Source organism: Condylura cristata, unplaced genomic scaffold (genome assembly GCF_000260355.1).
Source record: "Condylura cristata isolate star-nosed mole 26May11 unplaced genomic scaffold, ConCri1.0 scaffold00005, whole genome shotgun sequence".
NCBI lineage: Eukaryota > Metazoa > Chordata > Mammalia > Eulipotyphla > Talpidae > Condylura > Condylura cristata.
The window spans coordinates 63,411,202-63,438,667 of NW_004567106.1; the positions used below are offsets into that span (position 1 = coordinate 63,411,202).

At 45.0% G+C, this 27,466-nt stretch overlaps 1 protein-coding gene across 4 annotated transcripts; it reads left to right on the plus strand.

The window, feature by feature from the left end:
• Positions 1-612: 612 nt before the first annotated feature.
• Positions 613-25,959, plus strand: BPGM (2,3-bisphosphoglycerate mutase). 4 transcript variants are annotated; one of them, XM_004677061.2, is made up of 3 exons: positions 613-713; positions 12,745-13,406; positions 24,365-25,959. In XM_004677061.2, the coding sequence occupies exons 2-3, from the start codon at positions 12,806-12,808 to the stop codon at positions 24,541-24,543; spliced, it is 780 nt and encodes a 259-aa protein (XP_004677118.1). In that variant the 5' UTR covers positions 613-713; positions 12,745-12,805; the 3' UTR covers positions 24,544-25,959. The 4 variants fall into 4 exon arrangements, with proteins under 4 accessions (XP_004677118.1, XP_012576188.1, XP_012576186.1 ...); XM_012720734.1 differs by having other exon boundaries at positions 12,745-13,333; XM_012720732.1 differs by lacking the exon at positions 613-713 and adding an exon at positions 4,562-4,583.
• Positions 25,960-27,466: the final 1,507 nt, after the last annotated feature.

Below are 27,466 nucleotides of genomic sequence, written 5' to 3' on the forward strand. Positions count from 1 at the left end.
TTTATTACTTTTCTTTCCCAACCAAAACAGTGTCAGGGAATCGCCTAAAGGGGATCCCCATAAAAGTACTAAGAGAAAACGGGGATGATTTACTGCCCACAAATCGGGCACTTTAAAGGATTTTTGCTGTAATTACGATTTAAATCTTAAAGCCACAAGCAAAACAGTTCTCCTCCGCAAGGACTGGCTGCCTTGACTCCAGGCTGAAGCTTCCCATCCGTAAAAGAACCAGCACCTCACCACTGCCAAGATCCCGCCTACACTTCTCTACCTTTGTAAGTGTTCCCTTTACGACCCCAAAAGCCTCCAGCACCTCAAGCGCCCAACCTAGCAGGTTTGAGGTTTTTCTATTGCTGGGGCGACGCTCGCGGCTTTGTTTTTCTACTTCCCCAGGCGCAAGCCCGCCCACGAGCGTCAAAGTCAGCTCCTTAAAGGTCCCGGAATGTGCCTGTCTCCGCAGCGAACCAATCAGAACCTAGCTTTCTACCCCGGGGCTTAAAGAAGCGGAAAAGTGCTCAACCTGTTCCTGGGAGGTGGGCAGGGCCATGATTGAGTGACAGTGGAATCCTCCAATAGACAGGGCCCTAAGACCTGCCCTTTGCTGGCTGCGGGGCTAGAAAAGAGCGACGATGCCGGCGGCAGTGATGAGACCTAGGAGGCGCTGGCTGCCGGGCTGCCCCGAGGAGCGGCGGCTACTAGTGGCCTCTTGGCAGGTGAGTGGTTTTGTTTTAGACTGTTGCTGTTGGAACGTTCCGTTTTAAAATGACGGAGTGTTATTCTGGAGCGCGGGAAGGCCAGTGCCGTCGCTCGGGGGGTTCAGTCTTGGTGAGAATGTCCGTTCGTCAGCCCCGACCCTCACTTACCCCCCAGGTCCCTCTCAGCTGTCCCTTTCTCTGAACGAGCCTCAGACCTGTCAGCCGGGCGGGCACCCAGCCTTGGTAGGGGTGTCTTGACGGCAGGAATTGGTAGGAAGGAGCGAGCGAATAGCTCATCTTTCCTGACCTGTGAGGCACAGTGTGAGGCAGAACCCCCTCCATGGTTGGGGTCCTGGGGGGAAGCTGGGCTGGTTTTCAGGGGCATGCCCTGTATGTGGGGCGACGAGAGACCTGGCCCTGGAAGTCTGAGTCGACAGGGAAAATTCTTAATGCCATCTAAGGAGGTGAGTATCTGCAGAAGCTTCATGCTGTACTCAAATCTGGAACTAAATCACAGGTTCTTGGAACCAGGAAAAATGAAAAAGAGCTGTTCTCTGTTCAAGGAGTCGGGGACTGCATCCCCGAGAAATGCAATAAATGGAAATAAATAAATGGAAATAAAATAAGTTCCCCGCTAAGGGAAGGAAATTGGTTGGTAGCTAATTAGTATAACTCCGTTCTCCTACCTCTTTCCTTCCAAATTATGGCTTGTGAGTGGTAGCAGAATGTTAACTGAACGCACACTCCTGCAGCGGTCTAACACTGTCTTTATCAATAGCTGCTAAGGTTGGCTGAGGTGAATGCAGAATCCTTGTCAATTTGTCTTTCCTTCTAAGACAGAGATCAGGTTTTAGCTACATCTTGGTCTATGTTGCACCTTACACACACCGTGGATACCACTCAAATGGTGGGTGGTCTTAAGGGAAGTGTGGTTCAAGCATGCTCTGGGTTGTAAATGAAGCAGCCTAAGTTTCAGTCTTGAAGCTGTTGCTATTTGTGCACGCTCAAACAAATCACTTCCACTTTCTGATTCTTTAAGTTTTGCATCTTTAAAAAATGGTTATTGCATTAGATAACTTCTCAGGTCCATGCCTACTTAAAAAAGTCTGTTTTAAATTTGGCCTCCCTGGTGCCACAGCGGGTTAAAGCTCAGCACTGTGAGGCTTTCTACAGCCACTGAAGCAGGAGTTCCATCCTGAGCCAGGGAGCTGACCACATGGGGCAGGGGGCAGACCTCTCCTAGCCCACCCACTGCTCCCCTCAGCAGTGTATTTCAGTAGATCCACCTGTTCTGCTCCCCACTCTGTCTCTGTTGAATCCTCTCACTCCTACACTTCTGGCCTGTACTCTAGTTCTTGTATGTATAAATAAACAAATCTGTTTTTTTTAAGGCCTGTTCTAAATTAAAGATTAGACATTTTGCACAAGTACATAAGCAGTTTTCTTTCAGTGAGTTCCATACCAGTGTGTGGTACCTTTTCATTTATGTCCTTATTTGAACCATGTGAACCCAGATGGACCACTGTAGAAAATTTCATCATTGTATGGAGTGACCATTGCATAGAGATAGTATGTGGTAAAAAATATTCATCCCCTCAGAGGCAGCCACTGTAGGTATTTGGGTAGATTTTTCAGTCTCTCTTCCTCTTTCACTGTTGATTGAGACTAAGTGCACATTTCATTTTAAGTCATCGCTGGCACATCTGAAATCACCCAGCCCTTCCTCTGGGTGTGTTTGGTGCCTGGTGAGCAGAGGACACCCAGATATTTGAGCTGTCAGGTCTCTTGTACATCTTTGGATTGAAATCTGCTGAGGGGATGTTTGCTTGGGCTACAGGACTAAACCTATTATTGCATAGCAGAACTCTTTCCCTGAGCTTAGCTACAGATATGGAAAAAACATACTTTATAAAATGTTGATTAAAGGTTAACTATTTCATTAAAACATTTGGATTATAGAATGTGGTTTAGTATTTGATATGCTTCTAGGATATGTCACACTATCATGCTGTGTCCCCTTTCCCCACCACGATCACATTCCTCCTTCCATTCCATTACCCAATGTAACCTTTTCTTTTTATCCCCACCCTCATTCTACTTATCCCCTGCTTTAGTTTCTGCTCATACCATCAGCAGTGTAGAGTCACTTCCAGGGGCCTGGAGGTCTATGCCAGTCTTAATGTGCTAGTCAGATCTGATCTATTTGATCCAGAATGCCCCCCCCCCCATGTTTGGTAGTGCTTTACTGTAGCCTCATTTAGTCTTCTAGTTGCCCCTCAAAACATTAGTTTCATTATCTTCATCTTTATGGTTAAGGCATCTAAGATCCTGAGAATTTAAAAAACTTGATTAAGATCATGCTGTCAATAAACAGTAGAGCTACCTTTCTTGATTTCAGACTTCTGAGATTTGGTGAATACAGTTGGCACTGACAAAAGCTGTTACCCTGGGAAATAAGTAACCAGAGAGAGGAAGGAGGTGTCATGCGTGGGCATTGTGCACATGTGGGTGTTGGTGATACCATATTAAGGTTGAAACATGCGACACGCCACAGGCAAACGCACGTTCCCCGACCACTGACACCTCTTCCCTGTGAGTTGAGTCCACCTGCTGTGGTCTTGTTACTCTGGTGACCAGTGATGCACTGGACCTGCTAGTAGATGTAAAGTTGGGGAGCACGACAGGGTGCCTAGAAAACTCCTGTGAGTGCTAGTATCTTTAACATGCCAATCAAATGTTACTGTAAAGTTTTCGGAAGAGTAATGGATGGTAAAACCCTAGATACTTTCAGGTGTTGTCTGAACTTTTGATATTAAACTTGATTATGGGGAAGACATGTTTTGGTAAGGCTTGTAAGGAACTGAGCTCGAGATTTCATTTCCTTTAAGAAATATTTCTTTTTAATTTACCAGAAATGTTCTTCACCCTGCTTTTTTCTGTCCTCAACTATAGCCAGCCTATCTTCTATAATGTTAGATTCCTAATGCAATGGGAATTGAGTTGATCAAAGCTGTGCAATGAGGATTTGGACCAGGGAAACACTTGATAGCCTTCATTTTATATCACTTCAGCATTATACCATTGATCACATCTTACTCAAGTTTTGGAAACAGAAAGTGAACTAAGTTTTTAGGCTGATCTTCAACTTGTAATTTTCCTCCCCACCGACATGAGTTGTCATACACCTTTCAAATGCCTGAGGAGAGGAGGAAATAGTATGCCAGGAATATTTCTTTGAAACAGAATATGCCTCCGTTATGGGGCAGGAGCAGAGGTATATGGAATGACATAGTTTAATGAGGGGGTTAATGAGATTGTTGCTGCATTTGTAAAACTACCTGGAGCTTAAAAGTACCCTGGAAGTAAATGTCATGCTTTGCCCTCTGCTGTCTTCTTTATCCTTGCCTTGCTACAAGGGTGCAGGTCTTAAACTGTAACTTCAATTTTATGGCGGTACTTTTTGAAAGTATATATTTGCTTTCGAGCCAGTTCAGATGGGATGTTTATATATATGTAGAATGAAAGGGGTTTGAAAATATGTCACCTGCTCAGTTATTTATTTATTTATTTTTGGCATCACCCATCTGTTTCTTTACCGCAGGACTCTTGCACAGCACTTGTTCCCAAGCACATACACATTCTCGTGCTACACGAGACACTCTAATCTAGGAAGTTGCCCAATAGAAGTAAAGCATCTCAAAATGATGTATTGTTCTTCTGAAAGCGCTTACCAAATGAATATTTTTTCTCCATAGATCTACCTTGAATCCATTTTTAAATAACTCAAGCAAAAGACAGACTGATTTAAAGGTGCTCAGTGAAGAAGTAAAATAGGAATGAGATTCCATTACTCAAAGTAGTTGCGTTTCTGGACAAGTATAAAATCAGGTGATTTAATAATATTGGGATTATGCCATGATGGGACGTTTCAGTGTTCAAATTGCTGATATGATTAGTAGACCTGGGTCTGGCATCCAATGCAGTGAGGGGTTGGCAGGCTAAGACCTTCTCACCTCTCTACCTTTTTGATATAACTCACAGGTTATAAATGGTTTTCACATTTTTAAATGATTGCAATAAATAATAAATGACATTTTGTGTGCATGGAAGTTATATGCAGTGAATTTCAGTATCCATACAGTTAGTTTTATTGATGAAGCCCCATTTATTCATGTATGTATTGTCTGTGACTACTTTGAGCTACAGTGGTCAAATCAAGTAGAACCACCACGATTGTATAGCCCAAAAAGCCTAAAAAATTTCTATTTGATCTGAACAGAAGAATTTGCCCACACCTGGGTTACGCTGTAGTGTCTTCCACTGTCATCTTCTTCATTCCATTTCAGCAGTCATTATGCTAGTCCTGGTCTTCATTATACGTTACCAGAATTATTGCAAAAGCCTCATGAGTATTCATATCCTTGTTTTGTTTTTTTGTTTTTTTTCATCTCTCTTTATATTAGTAAGTGCTGCTTGATCCTCCTAAAATACACATGATTAAACCTTTAATGACATCCCAATATTTATAGAGGAACCAACCTGCTTTGTCACAAAGCCTTTTTAGGGCCACTATTCAGTCTTATCTTTCTAAGCTAGTCTCCTTCTACTTCCTTTTTATACTCTATACTTAAGGTAATCACATACTTTTCCAAATGGGATGCTTAAGTGTGAAAGGGGCCCTGTAATAATTACATTAGGGAAACAGATTTACACTAGACTGTTCTAGGCAAACCAGGATGTGTGTGATTCCCCTTCCTGTAATCTAGCCAGTTTGAATGGGTCACCTTTCAAAGCATCTGTCCTCTCCCCTCTACTCATTGTTCCTTTAGACTACAATTCCTTTGCCTTTTTCTTTAAATGAAAATCTTACACATCTTTCCATACCACCTAAAGCAGGGCCTTATCCAGGAAGCCTTAGAAATAATCTCTCCTGGTCCTCCCTGGTGGTGCAGTGGGTTAAAGTGAGCACTGTGAAGCTGGCCATGGCCACTTCAGTGCAAGTTTGATCCCCGCCCCAGAGGTGACCCATGTGGTGTGGCAGATCTCTCCTGTCTCCCCGCTGCTCCCCTCAGCAGTGTAATTCATCCATCTGCCTGTTCTGCTCACTCTGTCTCTGGTGAATCCTTTCACCACCCCTGCACCTCTGGGCTGCACCTTAGTACTGTATGCATAAATAAATAAATCTTTAAAAAAGAAAGAAAGAACCTCTCCTTAACCAGCCTGCCTTCCTTATGAATGAAATGCTTTCTTACAGAGTAGAATTATTTTCTGCTTTAGTCTACATACACACCCCACCTTTCTGCCTACCTTGTCGTTGAAGACATAGTCCATGTGAGAGACTGTGCCCAATAGGCCTGGCATTGTGCCATGGCAATGTTTGTTTGAAGAATGAATTAATGGACGAGACTGGGGGGACAGATGTCCACATGGGATGGTCCACTGATAAAGCATCCATTTTAACGTGCTTCAAGTAGTAATACAAGTGTTCCCCAGGGTTGGACGGAACCTTGGGTGCCATTGTAGCAGGATAGCAGCGTGGGTCAAGGCAGAAGTATGGCCTTTGGGGTCATTGTCTGCCAGTTACAATCTGTGTCACCTTCGGAGAAGTTGACCTCTCCTCCAAGTCTCTCCAACTGTAAAATGGGAGTGATCTCAGTATCGTCTCCCTATTTGGTGGCTGAGGAGTGAGAGCGTCCCAAGCAGCTGTTCAGAATGCCTTGAGTGTGAGCCACTGTGACATCACATGATGTCTTCATTATTCTAATCTAACACTGTTCCTTGGGCAAGAAAAGACAGAGAAACCAAGACTGCGATGTAACAATAGAAGAGCCAGGGTGAGTATAGCACCAAAATCTTAAAGGACCTTTCCCCCTGGGGAAGTAGTCAGCTTTAGAGAGGGGTCAAAGCAGTCTGAATTGTAAGAGGTGGTCTCCACTTAGTAAGAAATTTCTAATTAGCAGTCTTCAGAGAGACTATTTTAATAAAAGGGACAGAGCACAAATGAGGTGCCAGGCAAGTATGAAAGTAATGGCCAAAAGGAAGGGGAAAGTAGCAAAAAGGAAAGAAGAGACAGTTCTATTGAGAAAAAGGTTTGTTTAGCAAACTTTTCTTTTAACCATAACCAACTTTTAAAGGAAGGACCCCTGAAATATTATATAATACAGTGAACTGTGTGGCCCTTTCTCAGTATGAAGTGAATCATTGGCTAAAATTAGCACTTAATTCTTACCCACAGGTCACCCTTGCTGGGGTATACATGAAGAACTTTAGGAATCCACGCCAGGGCAGTGAGCCTTACCCAAAACACATTTGACTTTTAAAAGAAGAGTAGTTTTTAACATGAGGGTGGGGAGTATGTCTAGTGAGGTGCCTCTTTTTAAGTTGGGGCAACTCTTGCCCAACTTGACTTTGCGCCTTGAGGTTTTTCTCAAGAGCAATCATGAGCCGAGCCCTCCTTTGTACTCACACCGTGTTTGTGTGTGATTTGTGAAATGGCTGCCTGGGTTTGGAAGACAAGTTGTGACTGGAGATGCTCCTGTGAAGTGCAGCCAAGGAATCAAGGTCCTCAGCGTGCCGCGTCTTCACGGTGAGGTGGAAGGAACACAGGCCTGGGAGGTGGGAGATCTGCATGGAAGTCCCGGTTCACCACTCTGTGGCCATGTGTTTGAGTCCAGCGCACCCTCTGTTTTCTCCAAGGAGATTACGGGCCATTCAGGAACAGGCTAAGCCATAACAGGTACATGCATATAAAGGATGGTATCCTTGGCTCTGGCTTTGTCATAACTACCCTGGGGTTCTTGAGTTAATGCCTCTTCACATCTTGGGCCTGCTGCCGGTTGAGCTCTTTGGCAGTTGCCTCTAAAGCTGTTAAGCTTTTGCCTCATGAGCATAGTCTAATCGTTTTGGTCCAACTGATTTTGATTTGGTCAGCACACCTACTAAGTGCCAACCTAGTGTGTGTCCAGTCTTTTTCAGGCTCTAGAGGTATGACCAAGAGGGTCAAGGGAAAGACCTGCCTTGAAACCCATCACAGGCCTCACACACACTGAGCGCAGTGTCACAGGCCACACACACATGCACTTACAAGTGACCCAGCGTAGCCCTGCCCAGAGGTGAAAAGCAGGAGTGCACAGGCATGTGTATCCCGCAGGTCTGCCACCTCCCAGCAATTGAGAGGAAGGGCAGAAGTCCACATGTGGGCCACACATTAGAAACATTGGCATTACCTGGGAGCCAGTTAGGAAGACCACCTCACAGGCTCCCCGGCTTCATCCTTAAGTGCTGGAAAGGGGGCCCAGCCACCTGTTTTTTTTTTTGTTTTTTTTTAAAGATTTATTTATTTGTGCATACAGAACTGGGGTACAGGCCAGAGGCTCACGGGCGGTGAGAGGCTTCACCAGAGACAGAGGAGGGAGCAGAACAGGCAGATGGACGAAGTACACTGCTGAGGAGAGCAGTGGGCGGGTCAGGAGAGGTCTGCCGCGCCATGTGGTCACCTCCGGGGCAGGCGGGAATCGAACTCATGTGAAGTGGCTTTAGCTTCTCAGTGCTGTGCTTTAACCCGCTGTGCCACCAGGGAGGGCCCCTAGCACCTGTTTTAACCAGTTCCCCTAGTGATAGTCCTAGAGGAAATTCCATTTAAGCTGAACTCTAAGCCATGCTGATCAATATGGCAGCCACAGTCACATGTGACTGTTGAGCCCTCGTTGCATGGTCTGTCCAAGCTTAGGTGTGCATAGGTGTAATGTGCACACTGGTTTCATGTACTGTGGGGAACAGAAGGCAAACTATACTTCATTAAGAATTTCATTTTGATCATATGTTGGAATACTCTTTTGAACCTTTGAGCATTATCAAAATGGATTTCACCCGGTTTTCTTATTTTGCTTTTCTAAATATGGTTTTTAGAAAATCAAATTGGTGACTTGCATTTATGGCATGAATTTTATTTTGATTGGTCCTGGCACGTCCTGAAGCAGGACAGGGTGTGTGGGGGTTGTGGGGGAGAGGGAGGGTGTCCCATGCAGAGGCCCTGGGCAAGAACAAACATGGCATGTTCAAGGAAATAAGAGGCAATCAAAACCTTGCAAGACCCATTAGCGATTTTGAACTTTATCCTAAGACCAACAGGAAGTAATTGAGGGTTTGAAATAGGGTACTCAGTTTTCAGGAAGTTTGCAGCTATAGCTAAATATAGCAAGACTCTCAGAATCGAAGATTCTCTTCTCCCCCCAGAGGTAGTGGGGGAGGAAGGTATTTGGTCAGGAAGTATCCCTGAGAGAGCAGGACCCTGCCTATCGCCTGCCCTCCCCATGGGAGGCCCATGAACACACACACAGGCACACACACCCTAGGCAGGCAGACACACACAGAGACACACCCTAAACAGAGAAGATACCTAGGGAGAGGAAGTTTTGTGTGTGTGCATACACACAGGCAGAAACACACCCTAAACAGGCACACACACACATACCCTAAACAAGATATCTAGGGAGAGGAAGTTTTGAGTGCAGTTAATTTTCAGCTCACTTGAAGCTCAGAGCCAGAGGAAGCATTTCAGGAAGAGTCCAAAGTTGAGTGGGAGTCTGATTACAGAGCTGACACTCTGTAGGACGCTGGCAGAGGGTTGGGTGAGCGCCAGCCAGGGCCAAGGAAGCCGGCACAGATGGGGTTCGCTGGCCTGTCCTTGGAAAAAGTATCTGACAGTCGCAAGGCCTAGAGGCTTGAGGTCTGATCCTGTCACCCCACTCTGGCCGAGGGGAGATTCCCCCTCAAGGAAGAGTCCAGACACCAGCAGACTCAAATCAGCATGTTTTGTTTAGCTCACATTTTGAAAATGCATTAAGATTAGTTGCCAATATTTATAGCCAGTGTTACATAAAATGCACATTTCCAGGTTTTTCTTTTTTTTAATTGGGACATCAAGGAACCAGAATTCCTCATTCTCAAAAGGAAATAGTCTGGAGCTAAGGAGCTGTTTCGATGCTCCTTTGTGTGTGTGGATGTATGTGTGCATGTGTATAGGAGTTGAGGTGATCATTTTTAGCAAATGATAATTACTCTGAAAACAAAACAAAACCCCTCGTTTCTCTATGGTCTGACTCCAAGTCTGGTCTCTGTGGTCTTTGGTGTCAGCATCCCCCCTTCTTTGTTCTCCAGAGACCTTCTCAGACCGTCCCTTTAGTGCAGTGAGACCAGGTTGTACTAAAGCTCCATCTGTCGGAGAAGGTGTGTCCCCTGCAGCTCATAACTGCTGTACCACCCCGGCATCCACTCTTGGTCACACTCCTGGCTGGTCTTAAGGACACATGAGTTGGCAGCCCCTGCCTTCAGCTTTGAATGAAACTCACTTTAGTGTTGTGCATTTTTGGTAAACACTTAGTATACCAGCTCCTGAGACTATTGAAATCTTAACGAGTAAACAGTTTAAAACTCAACAGCTCCTTTGTACATAATCAGCAGTTAATGAAATAGGAAATGGCGGTTGACAGCAGTGAGGAGCAGAGAGGGAGTGACTGTTTCCCTGAGACGGATGTGCTAGCTTGGTACTGCTCCTGTTTCACCCCTGTGTGCCAGTGAGACAAAGTAAGCATGTTTGTAGTTCCTGTGGTTCTCTTCTGTGCAGGATGTGTGTTCTGAGGGGAGAAAAGAGAAATCGTTTTTTTTCTCCTAGTAAGCTGAGACAGCCATGTCTGGGAACAGCTGCCTGGGTGTTCATCATATTGTTGCTTCTTTTGTCCTCTCAACCTGCCTTGTCATCAAGTGGAGATGGAGAAGTGCTTCTGCCGACACCTGTCCATCATACGCTTCTTATCTGAAGGGATGACAGCTTCAGCCGTGGCTTGACCAGATGAACTGGGGTTGAGGTAGAGAAGCTTGGTAGCTTCTCCTTTCTCCGCCCCCTCCACGGAAGAATCAGTGGTGGTGAGCTGTGCATCCAGCTTTTGTTGTCTGAAGCTTCTACTTCTTGGTGGGTTGGAGCTCTCTGAAGATAATAATATAAACAGATCTTACTTTTACAAGTTCTCTCTCTCTTTCCTCTTCCCTCTCTCTCATCTACGTGATTCATTACTTGGCCTCTCCCACTGCCTTGACGGAGATTGTTCAAGGGAGGGACCCAGAGCTTGAATTTCACGAACTTCATGATAATTCTGTTTCTGGCTGCTAGTAATCCCCTGGCAGAAGCCTTTCTCCCGTCCTCCTGCTGCTTCAGTGCCTGAAATTCTCAGCTCTGCGTAGTACCCCCTACCCAGGCCCTTCTGGTCACCCAAGGCTTCCCTGCTCCACCTGAACTAAACCCGTAGGCTGAAGCTTGAGCAGAAGGGAAAGCCGTACACCTGTCCTGCTGCAGGCTTTCAAGCCCTTGCAACTCACACACCTCAGTCTGCTCCCCTCCCAACTCACACACCTCAGTCTGCTCCCTCCCACCCCACGCTGTTTGCCTTCAACTGAAATAAGGACGCCTAATATTAAAGACACTTCCCCTCTCAGAATCTCTAGGAATTACTAAGAAAAGGAAGAAACTTGATCTAGATTCCAGTTAACTTTGTCACTGATTGTTATATAATGGTGGGTGAATCACAGCTTAACTGGGACAGAAAATCTCCAGTTAATAGACTTTGCCAAGAGTGGCAGAAGACCAGGGCCCGATCTTCTTATAATCTTTGCTCCCCAGTGAGAAAAGCTGTGGGGTGGAGGTGGAGAGCCCCAGGCCTGCAAAGGCAGCTGTCAGTGGAGATTGTCTGCTGCCAGGGGTGCTGGCAGAGGGGTGCAGCCAGGGAGGCAGGTTCTCCTGGGGGTGGTGAGGGGCAGGGCCCAGAGGTTTTTTTGCCAGCAGCTTATACTTAGGGAGTTTGAAAGGGATTCCAGGTTGCCTGTCCCACTCTTCTAGATTCTTCTCCTGTCGAGAGGTGGCTGGTGTGTGTGTAGGACAGCAGAAGGGTGAGGAGGAGGAGATGGGGCCTCCTTATCAGGCCACTCGCTCTGCCTCCTCCAGGCCTGCCCCTGGTAATCTGTGTCTGTGGGCAGCACCTCCCAGCTGCTTGCATTTGATAGCTTGTTTTGCATCCGGATTTATTCCAGCTGAAGGTGTTTCTTTCTTTCTTTCTTTCTTTCTTTTTTTTTTAAGATTTATTATTTATGCATACAGAACTGGGGTGCAGGCCAGAGGTGCAGGGGGCGGTGAGAGGACTCACCAGAGACAGAGTGGGGAGCAGAACAGGCAGATCGAGGATGTACACTGCTGAGGGGAGCAGCGGGCGGGTCAGGAGAGATCTGCTGCGCCATGTGAGTCACCCCTGGGGCCAGGGATCGAACTCACACTGAAGCGGCTGCGCGCAGTTTGCAGTGCTGCGTCCTAACTCATTGTACACCCAGGGAGGGCCCCGAAAGGTGTTTCTTAAGGCAGGTAAGAAATTATTTAGGCAAGTAACACATTGGACATTGGGTGTTAATGTTACTTTAAACCACTTCTAATGCTGTTTGAATGCTCTGCCTTAGATTTTCTTGTCTAGATGTTCAGTAATTGTGGCGTTGAAGAACTAGTTGCCACCTGACACATCAATATGATGGTTCACTTGAATTAACATGTTTAGTGACGTCTGTAGGGTGAGGCTGGTATTCCTTTTTCCACTAGAGGAAAAACAAAGTGAGAAGGATGTCTTCCATTGAGAATCAGTTGCTAGGAGGTAGAAGTTCCCAGTTCTTGTAGATGTCTACACTCACTCTCCTAACGCCTGTCTTCTGGAAGCCCCGGCTGCTGGAAAGGCAGCATGCCATCAGAGTGAAGTGTTCTGTTATTTCACCTGAGACAATTAACTTACTATCCAGTCACCAGAAAATTTAAGTCAACTAGGTTCCCTGTAATTAATTGTTTGTACAAAAGGCCCATCTGTGCCATAGGCTGTGAGTTGCCGGATGTCTGATGTGAAAACTGTTACCAGGAAGCTTCCGGTCCATTTTAGGAACCGGCTGAAGCCCTGCTTTGCACTCTGAGGAAGTCAGTGGGGTGAACGCTCTGATTTCAGCCTTTTGCTGGTTCTCTTTACAGATGTATTGCTGCCACTGAGCGTCAGCCCACCCGGAAGCCCCAGGGACACTTGGTCGCCAAGATGTCTAAGTACAAACTGATCATGCTAAGACATGGAGAGGGTGCTTGGAATAAGGAGAACCGTTTTTGTAGCTGGGTGGATCAGAAACTGAACAGTGAAGGGATGGAGGAAGCTCGGAACTGTGGGAAGCAACTCAAAGCCCTCAACTTTGAATTCGACCTTGTGTTCACGTCCGTCCTTAATCGGTCCATCCACACTGCCTGGCTGATCCTCGAGGAACTGGGGCAGGAGTGGGTGCCGGTGGAAAGCTCCTGGCGCCTGAACGAGCGTCACTATGGAGCCCTGATTGGCCTCAACCGGGAGAAAATGGCTTTGAATCACGGCGAAGAGCAAGTGAGGCTCTGGAGGCGCAGCTATGGCGTGACGCCCCCCCCCATCGACGAGTCTCATCCTTACTACCAGGAGATCTACAGTGACCGGCGGTACAAAATGTGTGACGTGCCCTTTGACCAGCTGCCACGGTCCGAAAGCCTGAAGGATGTTCTGGAGAGACTCCTTCCCTTCTGGAACGACAGGATCGCCCCCGAGGTATTAAGTGGCAAAACCATCTTGATATCTGCTCATGGAAATAGCAGCAGGGCTCTCCTGAAGCATCTGGAAGGTACGATTTTAAGGTCTCTATGTACTCGAGGTGGCTAAGCGCTTGGTTTCCAAGCCACCCGTGAGCCCTTGACATCAGTTCCCTGGGCCCCTTTGTCACTTCAGCCTTTTAAGACTCAGGTAGTTCTCCAAGTCCAAAGCCCGCCTGTGTCTGTGACATTCCTGTCTTCCAGTCCAAAGCAGTGAAGGTCAAACTCTAGTTGGCACCAGGATCCCCTGCTGGGAGCTGGGCCTGCGGCTGCCATGCCCGCTCTTGCCTTTCTGCATCTGCAGGGCTGCCCTGCCACCCGCCACCTCTGCATTTCTAAGACGTTTTCAGTGATGCTGAGATTGCTGTTTGGGGCTGTGCAGAGCGAGACCACTGATCTAGGGGTTACATGGCTTTGGTAGGAAAATAGAAGGATGCTGGGTGAGGGGAGACATTTCTGTGAAATGGCGTTTGGAGTGGAGTTAATTACGTTAATCCATGTTATGTTAAGTAAGAATGATCTTCAGTTCTTTAAACTTTCCTCTGTGGTTGCTATGTTGGCAGGCCTGGGTTTACCGAACAGATTTTTTTGCTCCAGTTCTCTCTTTGCAGATCAGGCTTAGTCACTGATTGGGAGGAAGAAAATACAAGGATTAGAGATCATCTTTTGCCTCAGTTTTGTTATTACTGCGTGTGGGTGTTTTCTAGATCTTTTTCTAAAATGTGCTGTATTGTTACCTTTCTCTTAAGAAACATGAACTGAGTGAACTCTTTTGAAGGACTCAAGCTCCTCATTTTCAGGTCCCGGCGACTGCACTAAGACACCTTCAGATTTCTTACTCCATCCCCATCACTAAGTAATTCCCAAAGGTGGTGATTTTTGAGTATCTGCTCTGTCTGGTATTTTCTCGCCTACCCTCACACCCTCAGCAGTCAGCTCATGGGTACTAGGATACATTTCTCCAGCCTTCCCTTTCCGTTCTGCTTTACTGCCTACAGAGGCTGTGTACAATGAAGAGGTTGACACTGGGTGTGAAATAAATGGAAATAGGTTAGTGGAAACAAAATGAGATCTTAATGTAAATTTTTAGCGTGTGTTTTCTCCTTTAATTTTTATGATGCCGCCATTGGCTATACAGAGATCTAAAATCTCTAGACTTTATTGGCTATTAAGATCTTTATTGGCTTGACATGGTGCTCAGTTTGTGAGTGAGAGAGCATGTGTGTGTGTCTTACTCAATTCTATAAAGGAATCTATTTTCTCTCGTTTCGAGGAGTCAGATATTTGATTAAATGATCTATGATTTCATCATTATTGGGCCCTAGTAGTCTATTGTTGGAAGATGACCCTCTTTACTTCCTCCTTTAACTAGGAAATTCTCCCTTGAAAAGTTTCCTGATGTTCAATACCATTTATTCTTCTCCTATTTTCAGGATTAGATTATTCCACAGGACCACTCATAGCTCAGTCTAGATACCTAGTAGTGCTTTGATGATATACTTATTTGTAGCTCTTTTCTTTTGGAAGGAAGGAGGGAGGTTACAGGAGATAATTCTCACAGTTCTGGGGCTAGAAGTCCTAAGGAAGGTGTTGACAGGGTCATGTCCCAGCTATAATCATTTCTTGCCTCTGCTGGCTTATCACTGCATCACTGCATCCTTCTGCCTGCAGTGGGTGTTCTCCCTGTGTGTCTCTGTTTCTTGTCCAAATTTTTTTTTTTTAAGATTTATTTATTTATACATACAGAGCTGGCGGTACAGGCCAGAAGTGCAGGGATGTGTGTGAGAGGATTCACCAACACAGAGTAGGGAGCAGAACAGGCAGGCTACGAAGTACACTGCTGAAGGGAGCAGCACATGAGACAGGAGAGGTCTGCCGTGCCAGGTGGGTCAGCTCCCTGGCTGGGATTGAACTTGTGCCACAGCGGCTACAGATAGCTTCATAGTGCTGTGCTTTAACCCATGGTGCCACCAGGGAGGGCCCCAAACCTTCCCTTTGTATAAGGACATCAAAAATATTAAACCTCTTTTTTACCTTGACATATTTCCAAATAACATTGCATTCGGAGTCACTGGAAGATAGGACTTCAACGTATCGTTTTTGGGGGAGGGACTCAATTCAACCCATAACAATACCTGGAGAAATGAAAACATATATCCACACAAAAACTTGTACACAAACCTACATAGCAGTATTAACTGTAATAGCCAAAATGTGATAGGCACCCCAGAACACAGCAACTAGTGATTAGGTGAATTAATTGTGGTATAGCCATACAGTGGAGTAGTATTTAGCAATACAAAAGAATGGCATGTGCTATAGGGTGAGCTTGAAAAACCACTGTTACATGAAAAAGCTGGTCACAAAAGATCACATATTGTTGATGCCATTTATGAAATGTCCAGAATGGGTAAATCTATAGAGATTATTTCTTTTCTAAGGCTAAAGTGGAGGGTTTGGGGGAGGGAAGGTGCTAAAATGAATAGTGACTGCTGATAGGTATAAGGTGTATTGTGGGATGACAGAAATATTCTAAAATTAATTGTGATATTTGCATGTCTTAACAGACAAAGAGCCCACTGAACTGTACACTTTAGTAGGGTGCATTTTATGGCATGTGAATTATCTCTTTAAAACTGCAAAAAGAATTTAACCAATGGGATTGAAAGATAAAAGGATTTAGCGCTGGCCTAACAAAGAATAGTTTAGTGCAAAAATATGGAAGTGATGGCAAAGTAGAAATGCTTGGATGTGGTATACAGAACAAGGAACAAAGGGTTTAAAGCACAGCTTTGACCTGTGGGTCAGAGATGATTTAGAGATCCTTGAGAAATCAGCATTCATTCATCCTTAGGCTCCACTTAGCCTTACTTCAGAAGGACTCTTTAAAAGTCCTGGACCTAAATTACCTTTCAGACATGAGTGAGACTGAAGCAACCTTAAATTCTAATTCCTATTCCTATTACTGTGAGCAGGCTTTGTGTGTGTGTGTGTTGGGGGGGAGCTTTTATTTCTGACATAATTGATTTAAAACAATGGTGTTTGTGCTGGAAGGAGGTAAATTGTACAAAGAAGATTCGATTAGCAATTCTTGAAAATGGAAAAAGATGGAGGGCTGGCAGATGTCTGCAGGAGAGGAGAGCAGTGGAGCTGAGGGAGGTTGAAGTAGAAATGGTAAAGCAGGAACCAAGGAGCTTTCCCTGGCGGACATTCATGGGCAAATGGCAGAAAAGCCAGAATATGCCATTAGCCTCTAGTCAAAGGGGGGGAAACAAAGTGGGTGTGAGGTGTGGGGTATGTCCGTAGTAGCTTGTAATGTTGGCTCCCCATTCTGGGCAGAACAACTTTGTTCCTTTTTGGCTTACAGTACCCCCTGCTGGTCCCGTTGTTGAAGATTCATGGAGTTCTTGTTGCTTTATTCCGTAGAAACACCTAACTCCTGTGGAAGAAATGATTCCATGCGATGAAATAGACTGAACTGGATTTTAGGATCACTGTGTACAGTAGACTTTTGTTTTAAGAGTCCTCAAAATGCCAGTCACCACGAATAGTATTTCTTTTATAGTGTATATTGAAAAATAAAAGCAAAGTATTCTGTCAGCTGTGAGAATTAAGTATAAGTAATTTTCCAAGATCAGAAGAAATTGCTACATTATTTCTTCTCTATCATTCCTGTTAACTGAGTATGTTTAAATCTCATTCCTAGTCGGGCCCTTTAAATCTCATTCTCGACTAGGAACACCAGCGGTAGTTGTTTGCATGTCTGACTTTCAAAAGTTCAGTTACAGGATTTCACATGATACTTGACAAAGGCCCAACTAAAAGAAAACATTCCACTGAATTTGGATGCTCACTTCTCAAGACCTTAAAAATTAAGTGATTTTCTTTAGTTTAAGACAAAACCAGATTCCTTCTGAAAGGAAGAGCTTTTCAGTTGCCAATATATTTGTGTGTGTGTGTGTGTGTGTGTGTGTGTTTATGGTGCTAAAATCCTATGAAATTTATCATCTTAAATGCCAGTTTGTTTACACCGTAAAGTTATATGGCCAGAGGCCTCCCCATATTTTCTATTTACTACCTGCTATCCCTGTACCATTCGTAACTTCCCTTTGAACAGTGCCCCAGTTTGGACTTTACCTTACACGGTCACCTGATTCTTAAGTTGTTAGCTTCCAGTACTGCTAAGAATAACACCTTGAAATGGGTGTCACGAGATTCTGTTTAATCTATTAATTCTTTGCATGGATTACAAAAGCAAAAATGTGTGTAGTTGTATAGTCATCTGATACCTGGCTATGTTTTCTAGTGCCCATTAAAGTCTCTCCTACTAAATAGAACCTTTGAAGGAATTGGGAGTGATTTTTTTCCTCCATCAATCTTAAAATGCTTGATAGACAAACCATTTTACCTCCTGCCAGGGAGGAGAGGTAGCTGTTAGGACCGGTGCCCGCCTACGGTCCTGCACAGTCCTAGCCTGGCGTTACTTAGGATCTCAGCACTTTGAATGGGAATTCCCTGGACTGCTCATTGTGTCACCAGAATTCCCCTTTACAGTCCTTCCTAAGAATTATGTGGAAGCTTCCACACTTGAAGTTTTGTCCTTGTAGACCATGAGGTCCCTGGTGAAAGCTTGTCCACCCCAGAACTGCTTCTGCTCATTCCTGCCACCTCCCCTCACCTTACTTGACTCGTCTCTTCCTCCTCTCAATCATCTAGTCCAGGATCAGGTCAGCAAAGACCTACTGGAGTGAACCAGGAGAAAGTCACAGCAAGAGGCCAGTGTCCCTGACTGGGAGCCAGGTCACACTCTGGTGTAAGAACTGCACACATAGGAACCATGTGAGCACCCTGCAGGGGCTTCTTGCCTGATAAGGATGCCTCTCCCCCGTGAAGTTCCTTGTTTTTAGCTTCTCTCTGCTCTTCGGTTGTAGATCATTCAGGCTTGGCTTACAGAAGAAAGATTCACAACAGCCCGGTGACATGGCACAGAGTAAGGAAGTGCCTGTCAAGTGGACTGCTTCATGCATCACTTACATGGTGCCGATGAGCCCAGGTCAAGGCAGGACCTGCGTGGACTCGTCCAGACACTCCTCACGAAGCACTGCCATCAAACCCAGACTCGGAACCTAACAGCATCCTGTTCCACAGCCTTCCAGACAGGCGTGTGTTTCTTTCTCTGTGGTTGGCATAGTCACTTCCTGTTTGTTTCCTGCTGGCCCACATTGAAGGGAAAGTCAGGTTCCATGGGATGGAGCCTGCCTCTTGCCAGCGGAAGCAGATTGTTTAGTCTGGGTTCAAGCACAGGGCTAGGCAGTTTCAAGCTTGGAATGAGAGCCGCATGCAAGTGACTCGTGAAAGACAGACTGGACCCCTGAGGAACTGTGTGCTGCTGCACACGTAAGAAGGCAGAGAAGTGGTGAGATGAAACTAGAGAATCACGGAGGAAAGGTCAGCTGGGATGGCTGTGGGGACCTGGCCTGGCCAGCCAGTCACCTTTGGCATTTTAGTGAGATATTTTGAGAAGCAGCAAATTCAGGACTCTAGCTCTGTAGAGCAAATCCTTCTCTAGTGGTGTGGTCAGGCTTTCTCTGAGGAAGCCATAATGGATGTACAGAGACCTTTTTATTAAAAAATTTTTAACTTTAATATGTAGAACAGAGTCTTCTTTCTGCCCTGTTCTGTTAGCAGATGTTACCCTGTGAGCAGATGCTGCTATTTAGACCACCTATTTCCATTTGCTTTCCTCTCCACATTTAAGTTGCACATCTATAGCATGCAAACTTCAGGACTTAACAGTTAAAAATAAACAGATCATCTATGAAATTCAGAATCTCTTGCACCAGCTCTTATAGTAACAGTGGAATTCAGCTCTCTCCTCAGAGACCCCCGTCCCTGGGGGTTGAATAGTGACTGACTTGACTGGTGAGAGGAAGTGGGGCTGGAGTATCTAACCATTGAATGAGTTCATCCAAGTTGTTTGCCTATTTTTCAACTCCCCCAATATAGAATTGGGGTTTCCTCTTGCCCTATAACAAATCTTTCTATCTCCCCAAATGTCACTTTCCCTACTTCTTGAAATTCAGAGATTTTAAGCCAACACTTTAGAGAAAGCCACATGCAGACAAGACATCTAATTTGGATTGTTTGCTTCACTGGCACTAATGGCAAAAAAACAAGCCCTTTGTTCAAGACTAAGAACCTTTTAATCTTCTTTTCTTCTTGATTAGATATAAAGGTAGAAGATTCCATTTAATCTGAAAGCCCAGAGAGTTCACATTCACAGCCTTTGGCTGTGTGTACAAAGTGACAACTGGTGGGCCACACAGCTAGGTAGTTTCTGGACCCCAGCAGCTCGCTCATAGCCGCCTCGCTCCTTCCAGTGGGTCAGGCACTGCTCTGGGATCACGGGCGTTCTGTGGCGAGAAGACGGGTTCTCTGAGCTGCTGGGGCTCATGGTCCTGGCGGGAGAGGTGAGCCTGGGCGTAGAGGGTCCGGTGTGGCAGCAGTGACCTTCATAACTGGCTCTGTGCCCGTTCCTGCTGCAGTGACTCAGAGGGGACATGGAGGTGAGATTTGAATTTCTGAAGTTAACTTTGTATGCAGAAAATGTTTGAATTTCTCCTCATTCTTAAGTTACTCTTTAGAATTACCCCTAAACTTTTACAATTTCTTCCCAATCACTTAAATTGCATGGATGCTCCTATGTGAGGATTCAAGGATTAAAGAACAGGGGAGAGATGGAGAGAGACAGATGCAGGGTGAGACATCTCTGCCGTTTCTCTTCGGACCTTCTTGGGTGACACTGGCTGAAAAAATCTAAGCCACTCATCCAGAGCGAGCTGTGCTATCAGGCCTCTCGTTTTAACCACCATATGATGTTGCATGAATAAGTTTGTAATATGATATCACAGAATGTAGTGTTGACTCAATTTAGGTTGTTTTTACTTGGGGCTATTAGTAACAATGCTCCTGTGAAGGTTAACGTACAGGTTCGGTGTATGCTTTCGTCCTCTCTTGGGTATATCCATAGAAATACAATTGCTGGATCTCATGTAACTCTATGTTTACCTGTTTGCAGAATCACTGGACTGTTTTCCAAAGAGTCCACAGCATTTATGCTCCACATTTTATAATGGGTGAGAATTCCAGTTGTTATGTGCTCACCAATATTTCTAATCTGACTTGTTGGTTTTAACGATCCTGGCAGAAATGAAATAGTATCTCAGTGTGTTTTCAATTTATATTTCCCTGATGGCTAATAATGTTAGGGAAATCGCTGTTCACATCTTTGGTCCATTTTTAAAATTTGGTCCTTTGGCTTTACTATTGAAGTATAATAGTTCTTTATTCTAGATACAAGTTGCTTATCAGGTACATGACTTGCAAAAATTTTCTCCCATTCTGTGGGTTGTCTTTTCACTTTCTTGGTGGAGTCCTTATAAACACAAACATTTTAAATGTTTAGATGCCCAGTTTATCTTTTTTCTTTTATTGCTGATGTATTTGGTGTAGTTGGTTACATGTCTAAGAAACCACTGCACAATAAAGTCACGAAGATTTTACCCCCATGTTTTCTTCTAAGAGTTTTGTAGTTTTACCTCTTACATCTAAGTCTTTGACCCATTTTGAATTCATTTCTGTATGTGGTAGGAGATAGGGGCCAGCTCTTTTGCATGTGAATATATTTTTTTGTTGTTGAAAAGACTATTCTTCTTGCCTATAATTGTCTATTACCATCTTAATAATATTAAGTCTTCCAGTCCATTACCATGAGATGTCTTTCTGTGTGTCTTTTTCTTTTAAAATTTCTTAGCAATAGTGTTCAAAAACTTAGCAGTAGTTTATAGTGTTCAAAGTATCAGTTTTATTCTTCTTTGGTTAAATTTTTTCCTATGTATTTTATTCTTTTTGATACTACTGTAAATGGAATTATTTTCCTTTCACTTTTGAAATATAGTTGATTTTTATATGTTACCCTTGTATCTTGAAACTTTGCTGCCTTTATCAGTTCCAGTTCTTTTTTAGTGGGATCATGTCATATGCTCATAGAGGTAGTTTTACTTTTTTCTTTCTAATCTGGATACTTTTTACTTCATTTTTTTTGCCCGGTGTCCTGGCTACAGTCTCCTGTACAATATTGAATAAAAGTGAAACATTTAGTCGTCTAAAAATAAAATTCTAGGTCCCAGAACTTTGGTAAAGATTTATCTTTGGTGATGTGAAGGCACGTAATACCCACAAAACTCACCTTTGTGATACACATAGATTTGTTCACTCATCATTTCTGTAAACATTCATCAAACCTGGTCAGCGTTGCTTACTGCTGGTCTGACAAATTGATTCCTGAAGATTCATGGGGGAGATCTAACTCCATATTACCCTCTAATTCAGGGAGGTGGTCGCTCTCAGACTCTGGGGATAGATGAAGCACTGTCCTTGCAGGATAGAGGGACGTGAAAGTTGTCAGTGGCCCTGCGTTTCTCAGGCCTCTGATGAAGGGCTTCTGCTTTCCTTAGGCATTCAGGATAACACCGAGGAACATCTGTAAATGAAAAAATAGTTCAGTGGAGGGAAAATCCTGACTATGGTCCCATGTGTCCTTCACCAGAGTACTTTGCACAGTAAGCCTGTTGTTAGAAGTTGGGCCTCTGTCACTTCCCCTAGAATTGATATAACTACCGAGTTCTACAGACCATGCCCTAAACCTGGGCTGTTGGAGCCCCGTCCTGTCTCCAGAACATTCCCTTGGCGAGGGGTGCCTGTGGCAGCGGCTGCGCAGCCAGCTAGCTCACAGCTGACCTGGTGGAGCCAGAGGCCTTCAGAATCCAAGGCAGTCCTCTCCCGGCCAAAAGCTGGCTGTCTGGGCCGACTTTATCAGCTCTTGCCAGCTGTAGTTTGGATTGTAATCTTGTGCAGGATTGCAGTGTGGGCATGGGGTGTGTGTGTGCAGGCCTAAACAGTGTTTTAGGAGCCTGCTCTTTAACTCTTTTACATCGAAAAGAATTCATAGTAGAGAAATACAAGCACTTTTCTTCACGTTTTCTCTTGGAAGTGTGTTCCTCCTTCCCTACTCCCTTTGTAATGCTATTAGAGGAAGAGTGTTTCTTCCTTTCCTTCTTTTTTAATTTGACAGAGGCAGTGGAGGCTAGAGGGTTATTTGCCTGAAGTTCTAGTGTCCATGCATTGAGGGGTAGCTGGCCGAGGGCGAGGCGGCCAGTGCTTTGGGGAGAGACACCGACTTCCAAGTTCAGATTCTTTCCATCGCTTTGTAACTGCTTGAGTAGGTACAGTTTGTGCAGAAATCTACAGCTCTTCTGGGCCTCGATATGAAATTCTAAAAAAGAACTAGCTCAGGGGCTGGGGCCCAGGGTTGTCACTCTGTGACACATCACTGGCACTCACGATGAGGCCCGGTGACTGAAGAGATGAAGTCTGTTGACTGTTTGCAAGGCAAGCTACAAAATCTTTTCTTGGGTCCCCTTCCTCATGCTTGCCAGTTGCTAATGGCCTGTTCTGCCCTGGTCTCACACCAAGTAAGGACAAGCCCTCAGGCTTCCCTCAGCAAGCTCCTCCTTACTCCTTTTACTTATTAGAGAGGGAAGCATGTGGTTAGAAATTGTGTGTCTAGAATTTTTTTCTAAACTAGATAACTTGAATACTGTTAATTGCCTTTCCCTTTGCTTACCTCCATTGCTTTTCTCCTTCTCTTTGCCTATTTTGAACTCGGAGAAACTTGAGAGCATTACATTTCCTGTAGTCACAAACGCCAGGGTTTGACTTACGAGCTGTGTGAGTTCAAGTTGTTTATTTAAACTTTCTAGCTCAGAGCTTGTTACATGGAAGAAAACAGCTCATATCCTCATAGAATTGCAGTGATGATTAAATAAATTAATACATCTAAAGTGGTTCGAAGAGTGCCTGCAGAGGGAATGTGCTCAGCACACGCCAGCTGTTTATTGTTAAAAGTAGCCCTAGTAATACAAAACAATATTACTACCACTGCTGCTACTATTACTTCAGTTCCAACACTTCTGGCACCTCAGGTCAAGTCGAACTACCTGTCATTTCGGCTGTATTTAAAGAAGAACTGAAGGAGACTTTTCCCTTATGCATCCCTTCTCACGGAAGTTGGAATGTTTCGGAGCAGTAAGAGAACGAAGCCTGTCTGCAAGGCTTGCTGTCTAGATAGCCCTGTCCCGAGTCGCCCTGGTAGCGCTTCCTACACATCTGGGGATCCTTGCCTGGATCTCTCCCAGCCCTTTCCAAGCTTCCCCCATGCTGGAAAACTGACCACATGCGATTCAGTTGAGCTCTATTCTGAGACAGATTTGAACTCACCTGGGGATGGCAAATTAAAGGAAAAACCAGAAATTCCTGATTCTCGTTCAGATTTGTCAAGATTAAGTGATGCCCATGAAAAACCTGATTTCTTTTTGACATCTGTGGGCATGGAAAGAAACAGCTGCATTTCTTTAAGACTCAAATAGGAAACAGGAGTAGATCACCCCAAGAGGTACCTACTCTGCCACCAGCTGATGCAGTGTGTATTTCTAAGCATTTAAAAACAACTTCTAGCACATTCTGGGCCCTCCCTGGTGGCGCAGCGGGTTAAAGCACTACACTAAGAAGCTTGAGCCACTTTCGCAGGAGTTCAATCCCCGCCTGCCCCGGAGGAGATCCACATGGCGAGGCAGACCTCTCCTGACCCGCCCGCTGCTCCCCTCAGCAGTGTACTTCATCAATCTGCCTGTTCTGCTCCCCACTTTGGTGAATCCTGTCACCTTCCGCATCTCTGGCCTTTACCCTAATTCTGTATGAATAAATAAATAAATCTTTTAAAAAAAAAAAAAAAAACTTCTAGCACATTCTTAACTTTTAGGGACTTAGCTGCACTCCCTCACAGCTCAGTGACTCTAACCACACCATTAACCAGCTGGCAGCGCTGCCTCCTGGCTTGTCCTCACACCCTGTCCTTCCTCTCCTAATCCAGGTATCTCTGACGAGGACATCATCAACATCACCCTGCCCACGGGAGTCCCCATTCTCCTGGAGCTGGATGAGAACCTCCGCGCTGTTGGGCCTCACCAATTCCTGGGCGACCAAGAGGCTATCCGAGCCGCCATTAAGAAAGTAGAGGATCAAGGAAAAGTGAAACAAGCGAAAAAATAAAGTGTCTCTCTCCCGGGTGCTGGCGAGGAAGAGCGGCAGAAGGGGCTGCGTGCAGTGTGTTACGGGTGCTGGTGTCTCATGTCTCATTTTTCCTGATCTTTTTCTGGAGCTTTCAAGAGCTAGACCGTGGGGTAGTCTTTAGAGAGGTAGCTACATGAGTAATGTTGACCAAGAGGAAAGCCTTAGTGAGGATGCCATGGGGCGCATTCCCTGAGCCTGTGGCTTGGCTCTCCCGCTGCCCAGATGAGTTTACTTGCTCACCGGTGGGCCTCGTTCAGGCCATAGGTTCCTGAGGAGAGAGAGTGATGAGCAGAGGTGAAGTTTAAGATATTCAGCCTTCACAGATGACTGTTGAGTCGCCACTGACAGGCACTGCTTATTCCAATAAGCAGTTGACTTTTCTATCTACTAAGACTTTCTGGGATGATAGTAAGGGGGATTATAAAATACACTATACTTCAGTATTTATTACTAGTCTTTTCTTGTAAGAAAGCAGATGCTTTGATCGTTGAGACCAGTGGCCTTCACAGGGGTCATTCACAGGTGGGTTCCTCAGCAACCAGCAACAAACAAGGCCCTTTGCTCGGGCTTGGGACGCCTGCCTGTGACTCCTCTGACTGCTAGAATTAGCAGCGTGTAGACAACTTTCGCTGTTTGTGTTCTCTTTTTGTTTTGTGAACTTTGACTGTTGGGTACCTAACAATGATTTACAAATAAAGTTCTGTAATTGGAAATGCTATCCCCAGGCATCTGCATCTGATTGATAACATTAAGTGAAGGCATCTGAACTGCCGGTGTAACACTCAAAAGAGTCGCATTATTTCAGTAGACACAGCACCTAATTCTCTATACTGAAAGGCGGGGGCCAAGGGAAGGTAGAATACTGGGTGTGTAATCCTGTTCGAAAAACAGGGGAGATGGCATCTTCGACCTGTTACACTCGTCGTTCATCAGCAGAAGAGAAAGAAGACAGCTCGCCGCGGGCAGTAACGTGGGTTGGCCACGCACAGAATCAATCACCTGTCAGTCCTGATACCATTTCCCACACTGTTTTAAGGGGCTGCAGATATGTAAGCAATCCTTTCCTTAAGCTGTTGCCTGATTTCAAACAAGTTAACATGTCAGTAAAAAGTCCAGAGGAAAGTGTGCTGTGAGTTGCCATCTTTCATGGTTCTCCATAGTCCCATCGGTTTGTCCATTTTATAGTTAGTGGCACCTGAAGGAAACGATTAAGCCCCTGCTGCTGCTCGGTCACCTCTCAGCCTCCCCTCCGGATGCCTCCAGCAGAGCCTGACGGGGATGATGGGGTTGATGGGGGCGATCGGTCTGCCTGCCACCTACTGTGACTATGACACACCAGGATGTGGCGCGTGGATATTGTATGTTCCTGAGCAACGACTGTTTCCCCACCATGACCCCTCCATTTTGAAGAGTCTTTAGGAATGGAGACATCAGGGTGGAAAGTGTAACTACCAGATCTACCTGGCATTCCAAACCGATGATGAGGCTGCTCTCAGACCATTTTTTAAAATCTCTACAATCAGCCTCTGAATTTCTAGTGCAAGCGGTAACCTTGTGTTCATGCAGTGGAGGCCTAGAGTTGACTTCTCATCCTGCCTCTGGACTGGACTCCCACACACCCTGACCAACTTGTGCCTGGTCTCTTGGCATCTTGAGCACTTTCTGAACTGGGGGTGGTGGTTGCTGATATTTCTGATACCATTTGGCTTCATTGTTTTTTAGAACTTCGCTGCCATAAATGAACAGACACTGACAAAAACTTCATGTGAAATGATTTTTGACAACTCCAGCCCTCCAGCTTTATCCCTGTTTTTCTCTTCCTGATTTACAAGTAAACCAGAGTTGTTGGTACAGGGAGGATCTTGAGGTCTGCCTAATCTGTATCCTAATCTTAACACCTTTCTGTTCTGAAAGGAGGAGAAAAGTAGGCTTTTTCATTTTATTTTTTTTTAAAGATTGATTTATTTATGCATATAAGAACTGGGGTACAGATCAGAGGTGTGGGGGGCAGTGAGAGAAATCATCAGAGACAGAGTGGGGAGCAGAGACAGGTGGATCCACTGTAATAGACTGCTGAGAGGAGCAGTGGGGAGACAGGAGAGGTCTATTGAGCCTGTGGGTCAGCTCCCTGGCTGGGGATCGAACTCGTACGGCAGTGGCTGCGGATAGCTTCATAGTGCTGAGCTTCAACCCATTGTTGGGCCCCAAGGAGGGCCCTTCTTCATTTTTAACGACAAGGTAGCCAGTATTTTCTAGAAATATGGCAGCCTTGCTTGCTCCCAGGTTGGGCTTTGCCTCGGAGCTGGCTAGATCTCTGCAGGCCCAGTGCTATTAGATGAGGGTGGCAGCAAGAGGCCATACCTAGAATTTTAATTTTTAAATCTCTCAGATGTGTACTGTGTTCCAGTGCTGAACATTCGTTTTTTCTTAAAAGAACAAGTTCTGCTTTTGAAAGGAGCTGTTCTTGTGTCATCTAGCTCTAATTTGAGCACTGAATTAGCAAAGCATCCTTGGTTAGAATATATGTCATGTATTTTTCCTTGCTAAGATGTGTACAGAAGGTCATTTTTAATGTGATCAATTTCCAAGCACAACTAGGTTCTTTTGCCCGGACTTTGCAGATTATTTCTCATGTGGGATTGTGAGCACTTTCACTGAAATGTACACAGTTCTCCACATTTATGTTAGCGGGAGTGGTTATCCATCTTCCAACCTAGGAAGCCTCTCATTGTGAAAATCATGTTTTCGATCAGTGTGAAACCAATTCCCTTTGGGCAGTGATTGGCCAATTTGCACCCCAGAAAGAGGGAAGTCAGAGGTTCCCTTCTGGTATCATAGTTCTTTGTTATCAGATTACTATTTATGGCAAGACAGAATAGGGGAAACAGCTCTACTGGTTAGA